At 62.3% G+C, this 8,450-nt stretch overlaps 1 protein-coding gene across 1 annotated transcript; it reads left to right on the plus strand.

Annotated features, from left to right (window-relative positions):
* Nucleotides 1-336: 336 nt before the first annotated feature.
* Nucleotides 337-8,018, plus strand: SF1 (splicing factor 1; the record flags this gene model as incomplete). Its single annotated transcript, XM_088538944.1, is given in 9 exon segments — nucleotides 337-464; nucleotides 569-644; nucleotides 2,164-2,316; nucleotides 3,540-3,629; nucleotides 4,699-4,882; nucleotides 6,118-6,213; nucleotides 6,215-6,234; nucleotides 6,880-6,987; nucleotides 7,844-8,018. Coding segments are annotated over 9 exon segments (957 nt in total), but the record flags the coding sequence as incomplete, so codon positions are not given.
* Between the last annotated feature and the right edge of the window lie 432 nt (nucleotides 8,019-8,450).

The following is an 8,450-nucleotide window of genomic DNA, read 5'->3' on the forward strand; positions in this document are numbered from 1 at the left end:
AGGGCCTGGGGTGGCTGGGAAGGGGATCCAGATCAGCTAGGAAGGCCCTGGATCCGCTGGGAAGGCCCTGGATCCGCTGGGAAGGGCCTGGAATGGCCAGGAAGGGCGCCTGGATCCGGTGGGAAGGCACCCGGATCCGCTGGGAAGGGCCTGGATCCATTGGGAAGGGCACCTGGAGTGGCCGGGAAGGGGGTCCAGATCGGCTAGGAAGGACCTGGATCCACCGGGAAGGCCCCGGATCCCCTGGGAAGGGCTGGGATCCGCCGGGAAGGCCCCGTCTCCGCCGCGCGGTCCCGCTGACCCCCCTTCCCGCCCTTCCCGCCCTTCCCGCCCCCCAGACTTCCCCAAGAAGCGCAAGCGGAGCCGCTGGAACCAGGACTCCCTGGAGCAGAAGACGGTGATTCCCGGGATGCCCACGGTGATCCCGCCCGGGCTCACGCGGGAGCAGGAACGGGCCTACATAGGTAACGGCCGCGCCGGGAGCGCCGGGAGCGCCGGGAGCGCCGCCCCGCGGAGCCGCCCCCCGTCCGGCCGCTCCGCCGTCCCTCCCTAAGCCGCTTTCTTGCAGTGCAACTGCAGATCGAAGACCTGACCCGCAAACTGCGCACGGGAGACCTGGGCATCCCCCCTAACCCTGAGGACAGGTTGGGACCGCGCCGGGACCGGCACCGGCTCCGGGACACGGGATATGGGATACGGGAATACGGGGAGGAGGGGGGCGCCGCCGCGGCCGGCTCCGGCTTCACCCTTTGCTCCTGCGACGACAGCGGCGCCGCCTCCGACCGCTCCAGAGCCCCTTCCCGATCCGAGGCCTCCGGAACGTCTTTTGAACCGGTTTTATTGCCGTAACCTTCGTGTTGACCCTAACGCTCCTTTCGATCCCAACGCTCGCTCCGACCGTAACCTTCTTTTTTACCGTAACCTTCTTTTTTACCGTAACCTTCTTTTTTACCGTAACCTTCATTTTTTCCGTAACCTTCTTTTTTACCGTAACCTTCATTTTTTCCGTAACCTTTGTTTTTACCGTAACGTTGGTTTTTTTACCGTAACCTTTATTTTTACCGTAACGTTGGTTTTTTTTACCGTAACCTTGATCCCTTCTTGCAGCGAATCCGTAAAATTTGCCACGTTTTTAAAGAAGGTTCCGAACCTTAACCAAAAAAAGGCAAAAAAGCGCCAAAAGCCGCCAAAAAGCCGCCAAAAATCCAGCCTGGGAGAGCGACCTGGAGGATTTTCCCTTTTTTGGGGGGTTTCGGGGTGTTGCCGCGGCGACCGCGACTGACTCTTCCCTTTTAGCTTCCCGCCGGCGGCTCCTAAAAGCGTTAGGAAAAGGCGCCAAAATGAGGAAAAAGAGTCGGGAATCGCGGGAATAGCGATAATTGCGCGATATTAACGCGATAAGAGCGCGATAAGAACGTGATAATAACGTGTTATTATTGTTATAGCAACGAATTGTTATAGCAATAGAATTGTTATAGCAACGATAGTAACGAGAGCAACAATGAGAACGATGGTAGCAATGATTAGGGTGACAGTAGTAACAATTACAGCAATGCTAGTATTGATCAGAATGATGATTATAGTATCAATAGTAATTATCAAAGTAATAGTAACCATCAGAGTAATGATAGTAACGATGAAAGTAATGATTGTAGTAATGGGAGTAATGACCATAGTGACAACAAGAAGGGTCTGGGTAATGACAGTAATAATGGGAATAACGATAGTAACAATCAGTAATAGTAACAGAGTAACGATAGTAGCGGTGAGAGTAACAAAAACAGCTATCATGGTAGCGATAATGGTTATAGTAACAATAACAACTACTGTTGTAACTATAATAACAGTAGTAACGTTTGCAGGAACGATAGTAACGGTCATAGTGACACTAGTAATGGTTGTAGTGTCAATAGTAATGGTCATATTGACAATAGTAACGATCATATTGACACTAGTAGTGGTCATAGTGACACTAGTAACAGTCGTAGCGACACTAACAATGGTCATATTGACGCTAGTAATGGTCATAGTGACACTAGTAACAGTCGCAGCGACACTAGCAATGGTCACATTGGCGCTAGCGCGGTCACAGTGACAGCCGTAACGGTCGCGGTGTTGGTGCCGCCGCCGGCGGTGGCCGCGGGTGACGCCGCCTGCCCCCAGGTCGCCGTCCCCCGAGCCCATCTACAACAGCGAGGGGAAGCGGTTGAACACGCGCGAGTTCCGCACGCGCAAGAAGCTGGAGGAGGAGCGGCACAACCTCATCACCGAGATGGTGGCGCTCAACCCCGACTTCAAACCGCCCGCCGACTACAAGTGAGTGGCGCCGCGGGGCCGTCACCGTCACCGCGGGGTCACCGCGGGCGTCCTGGGCTGTCACTGTCACCGCGGGCGTCCTGGGGCTGTCACTGTCACCGCGGGTGTCCTGGGGCTGTCACCATCATCCTGGTGTCACCACGGGTGTCCTGGGGCTGTCACCATCGCCGTGGGCATCATGGGGCTGTCACTGTCACCCTGGGGTCACTGCAGGCATCCTGGGGCTGTCACAGTCACCACGGCTGTCCTGGGGCTGTCACCGTCATCCTGGTGTCACCGCGGGTATCATGGGGCTGTCACTGTCACCGCGGGTGTCCTGGGGCGGTCACCATCGCCCCGGAGCCACCACAGCTGTCCTGGGGCTGTCACCATCATCCTGGTGTCACCGCGGGCGTCCTGGGGCTGTCACCGTCACCCCGGAGCCACGGCGGGTGTCCTGGGGCTGTCACAGTCACCATGGCTGTCCTGGGGCTGTCACCGTCATCCTGGTGTCACCGTGGGTATCATGGGGCTGTCACCGTCGCCGTGGGTGTCCTGGGGCTCTCACCGTCACCGCGGGGTCACTGCGGGCATCGTGGGGCTGTCACCATCGCCCCGAAGCCACCGTGGCTGTCCTGGGGCTGTCACCGTCATCCTGGTGTCACTGCGGGTGTCCTGGGGCTGTCACCATCACCATGAGTGGCCCTGGTGGCACCGTGGGTGTCCTTGGTGTCACCACGGGCAGCACAGGGCTGTCACCAGCCACCTGGTGGCACCATGGACACGTCACAGGCTTGTCACCATGACCCACGTTGTCACCATGGCTGTTACGGGCCTGTCCCCATGGCCCTAGTGCCACCAGGGGTGTCACGGGACTGTCACCATCACCCTGAGTGGCGCCTGGTGTCACTACAGGCATCCTGGGGCTGTCACCGTCCCCCTGGTGTCACTGTGGGTGTCCCAGACCTGTCCCTATGGCCCTGGTGTCACCGTGGGTGTCCTGGTCCTGTCCCCATGAGTGTCACGGGCTTGTCACCATCCCCCTGGTGTCACCGTGGGTGTCCTGGTCCTGTCCCCATGGCCCTGGATGTCCCCATGGGTGTCCCAGTCCTGTCCCCATCCCCCTGGTGTCCCCATGGGTGTCCCGGCCCTGTCCCCGTCCCCCTGGTGTCCCCGCGTCGCGGCGGCCCCGTCCCCTCCCGGTGTCCCCGATGTCACCGCGGGGTCCCCCCCTGTCCCCACAGGCCGCCGGCCACCCGGGTCAGCGACAAAGTGATGATCCCGCAGGACGAGTACCCCGAGATCAACTTCGTGGGGCTGCTCATCGGGCCCAGGTGTGCGGCGCGCGGGTGTGCGCGTGGGTGTGTGTGCGGGTGTGCGTGCGGGTGTGTGTGCGCGTGTGCGGGTGTGCGCGTGGGTGTGTGTGCGGGTGTGCACGCGGGTGTGTGTGCGGGGTGCGCGTGTTGTCCCTGCGCACACGGGTGTCGTCTCCTGCACGGGTGTGTCCCCGCACACGGGTGTCCCTGCTGCTGACACGCTACAGGCGGAACACGTTGAAGAACGCTGGGAAGGAGTGCAGCCCCGTCCCGGTGTGCACACCCGTGTCCCGCACACCCGTGTCCCGCACACACACAGGTTTTCACACACACGTGGCCCGCGGGGGTAACGGCCTCAAGAACACGGAGGAGTGCAGCGCCGTCCCCCGCACACACGTGTTCACACACATGTTTTGCAGGGGTAACACCCTGAAGAACATCGAGAAGGAGTGCAGCCCCGTCCCCCCGCACACATGTGTTCACACACACACGTGTTCACACACACACGTGTTCACACACACACCTGTTTTCTAGGGGTAACACCCTGAAGAACATCGAGGAGTGCAGCGCTGTGCCTGTGCACACACGTGTGCACACACGTGTTCACACACGTTGACACACGTGTCTTACAGGGGTAACACCCTGAAGAACATCGAGGAGTGCACCGCCATCGTTGTGCGCACACACACACATGTTCACACACACACGTGTTGACACACGTGTTCACACACGTTGACACACGTGTCTTACAGGGGTAACACCCTGAAGAACATCGGGAAGGAGTGCAACGCCGTGCCTGTGCACACACACGTGTTCACACACACACGTGTTCACACACACACGTGTTCACACACATTCACACACACCTGTTTTGCAGGGGGAACACCCTGAAGAACATCGAGAAGGAGTGCAACGCCGTCCCCGTGCACACACACACGTGTTCACACACACACACACGTGTTCACACACACACACCTGTTTTCCAGGGGCAACACCCTGAAGAACATCGAGAAGGAGTGCAACGCCGTGCCTGTGCACACACACGTGTTCACACACACACGTGTTCACACACACACCTGTTTTCCAGGGGCAACACCCTGAAGAACATCGAGAAGGAGTGCAACGCCAAGATCATGATCCGCGGGAAGGGCTCCGTCAAGGAGGGCAAGGTCGGCCGCAAGGACGGGCAGATGCTGCCGGGGGAGGACGAACCGCTGCACGCGCTGGTGACGGCCAACACCATGGACAACGTCAAGAAGGCTGTAGAACAGGTGACACCGCGTGTGACACCGCGTGACACTGTGTGACAATGTACCCCCCGCGCGCCCCCGCATCCCCCTGCGCGCTGGTGACGGCCAACACCATGGACAACGTCAAGAAGGCTGTAGAACAGGTGACACCACATCACAGCGTGTGACAATGTACCCATGTACACCCCCCGCGCGCCCCCGCGTCCCCCTGTACCCCCTGCGCGCGCTGGTGACGGCCAACACCATGGACAACGTCAAGAAGGCGGTGGAGCAGGTGACACCGCGTGACAATGTACCCATGTACCCCCCGCGCGCGTCCCCGCGTCCCCTTGCACGCGCTGGTGACGGCCAACACCATGGACAACGTCAAGAAGGCGGTGGAGCAGGTGACACCGCGTGTGACACCGCGTGACAATGTACCCATGTACACCCCGCGCGCGTCCCCGTGTCCCCCTGCGCGCGCTGGTGACGGCCAACACCATGGACAACGTCAAGAAGGCTGTAGAACAGGTGACACCGCGCGGCACCGCGTGACAATGTACCCATGTACCCCCTGCGCGCGTCCCCGCGTCCCCCTGCATCCCCCCGCGCGCTGGTGACGGCCAACACCATGGACAACGTCAAGAAGGCTGTAGAGCAGGTGACACCGCGTGTGACACCGCGTGACACTGTGTGACAATGTACCCATGTACCCCCCGCACGTCCCCCGCGTCCCCCTGCACGCGCTGGTGACGGCCAACACCATGGACAACGTCAAGAAGGCGGTGGAGCAGGTGACACCGCGCAGCACCGCGTGACACTGTGTGACAATGTACCCATGTACCCCTCGCGCGGCCCCCGCGTCCCCCTGCGCGCTGGTGACGGCCAACACCATGGACAACGTCAAGAAGGCGGTAGAGCAGGTGACACCGCGTGTGACACCGCGTGACACTGTGACAATGTACCCATGTACCCCCCGTGCGCGTCCCCGCGTCCCCCTGTACCCCCTGCACGCGCTGGTGACGGCCAACACCATGGACAACGTCAAGAAGGCTGTAGAACAGGTGACACCGCATGTGACACCACGCGGCACCGCATGACAATGTACCCCCCGCGCGCCCCCGCGTCCCCCTGTACCCCCTGCACGTGCGGGTGACGGCCAACACCATGGACAACGTCAAGGCGCCGGTGGAGCAGATGACACCGAGTGTCCCCGCGTGTCCCCACGTGTCCCCCGCGTCCCCCCCCGCGCGCCTGACGCCCCCTTGCCCCCCCAGATCCGCAACATCCTGAAGCAGGGGATCGAGACCCCCGAGGACCAGAACGACCTGCGCAAGATGCAGCTGCGGGAGCTGGCGCGGCTGAACGGGACCTCTGCGCGAGGACGACAACCGGTGAGCGCCTGTGCGACGGGTGTACACCGTGTGTGTGTGTGTGTACTGTGTGTGTGCGGGAGCTGGCGCGGCTGAACGGGACCCTGCGCGAGGACGACAACCGGTGAGTGCCTGTGCACCGGCTGTGACGGGTGTACACCGTGTGTGTGTGTGTGTGTGTACTGTGTGTGTGTGGGAGCTGGCGCAGCTGAACGGGACCCTGCGCGAGGACGACAACCGCCGAGCGACTGTGCGCCGGTGTGCATGTACACTGTGTGTGTGTGTGGTTGCGTGTGGGAGTTGGTGCGGCTCAATGGCACGCTGCACAAGAACGACAACCGGTGAGCGCCTGTGCGCGTGCGGCTGTGCACCGCCTGTGCGTATACACTGTGTGTGTGTGCACCATGGCGCTGTGTGTGTGTGTGTGGGAGCTGGCGCGGCTCAACAGCACGCTGTGTGAGGACGACAACCGCTGAGCGACTGTGCGTGTGCGCGTGTACACCGTGTGTGTGGAGCTGGCACGACTGAACGGCACGCTGTGCGAGGACGACAACCAGTGAGCGACTGTGTGTGTGTGTGTGTGTGTGTGTGTGTGTACACCGTGTGTGTGTGTGCGTGTGCGTGTCCCCCCGTCCCCCGCGCTGACGGCGTCGCGGTGTCGCGCAGGATCCTGCGGCCGTGGCAGAGCACCGAGACCCGCAGCATCACCAACACCACCGTGTGCACCAAGTGCGGCGGCGCCGGACACATCGCCTCCGACTGCAAGTTCGCCAGGTGGGAGCGCGCGACCGCCGCACACCGCAACAGCCCCGCGCGCACACCCCGCACCCCCGGCGTCACCCGCAGGCCGGGGGGGACACAGTCGGCGCAGGACAGGGCTCGAATGGACAGGGAGCCCCCGTCACCCCCGTTCCCCTCTGTCACCCTGTGTCCCCGTTCCCCCTGTCACCCCATGTCCCATTGTGTCACCCGCAGGCCGGTGACGCACAGTCGGCGCAGGACAAGGCCCGCATGGACAAGGAGCCCCCATCACCCCCGTCACCCCCGTGTCCCCGTTCCCCCCGTCACCCGGTGTCCCGTCATGTCACCTGCAGGCCGGGTGACCCACAGTCGGCGCAGGACAAGGAGCCCCCGTCACCCCCGTTCCCCCTGTCACCCCATGTCCCATTGTGTCACCCGCAGGCCGGGTGACGCACAGTCGGCGCAGGACAAGGCCCGCATGGACAAGGCGCCCCCGTCACCCTGTGTCCATGTCCCCCCCCGTCACCCCGTGTCCCCGTTCCCCCTGTCACCCCGTGTCCCGTCGTGTCCCTGTCACCCCCATTCCCCCCGTCACCCGGTGTCCCATTGTGTCACCCACAGGCCGGGTGACGCACAGTCGGTGCAGGACAAGGCCCGCATGGACAAGGAGCCCCCGTCACCCCCGTTCCCCCCCGTTCCCCCTGTCACCCCATGTCCCGTCGTGTCACCCGCAGGCCGGGTGACCCACAGTCGGCGCAGGACAAGGCCCGCATGGACAAGGAGCCCCCGTCACCCCCGTGTCCCTGTTCCCCCTGTCACCCCGTGTCCCGTCGTGTCCCTGTCACCCCCATTCCCCCCGTCACCCGGTGTCCTGTTGTGTCACCCGCAGGCCGGGTGACCCACAGTCGGCGCAGGACAAGGCCCGCATGGACAAGGAATACCTGTCGCTCATGGCGGAGCTGGGGGAGGCTCCCGGGAACGCGGCCTCTACAGCCGCCCACAACAACAGCCCCCTCTCGAACCGGGGGGGCGGCCAGGGAAGCGGCGGCAGCAGCGCCCCCCCGGTGAGAGCGGAGACAGGCGGAGCGGGAGGGACAGGCGGAGCGGGAGGGACAGGCGGAGCGGGAGAGCGGAGGGACACCCAGAATGGGATAACGGGAGGGCGGGAGAGTGGGAGAAACACCCGGAGCGGGATAACGGGAGAGCAGGAGGGACCCGAATGGGATAATGGGAGAGCGGAGGGACAGTTGGAGCAAGATAATGGGAGAGACAGTCGGAATGGGATAACGGGAGAGCGGGATACAGGAGAGAGCCCTGGAATGGGATAATGGGAAGGACACCCGGAATGGGGTAATGGGAGGGACACCCGGAATGGGGTAATGGGAGGGATGCTGGAGCGGGATAACGGGAGAGAGCCCTGGAATGGGATAATGGGAGAGTGGGAGGGACAGTCGGAGCGGAAGACCCTCTGGAATGGGAGGGGGGATAATGGGAGA

Source organism: Tinamus guttatus, unplaced genomic scaffold, assembly GCF_059628265.1.
Source record: "Tinamus guttatus ecotype Peru unplaced genomic scaffold, ASM5962826v1 Tinamus_guttatus_pri_ptg001276l, whole genome shotgun sequence".
Taxonomy (NCBI): domain Eukaryota; kingdom Metazoa; phylum Chordata; class Aves; order Tinamiformes; family Tinamidae; genus Tinamus; species Tinamus guttatus.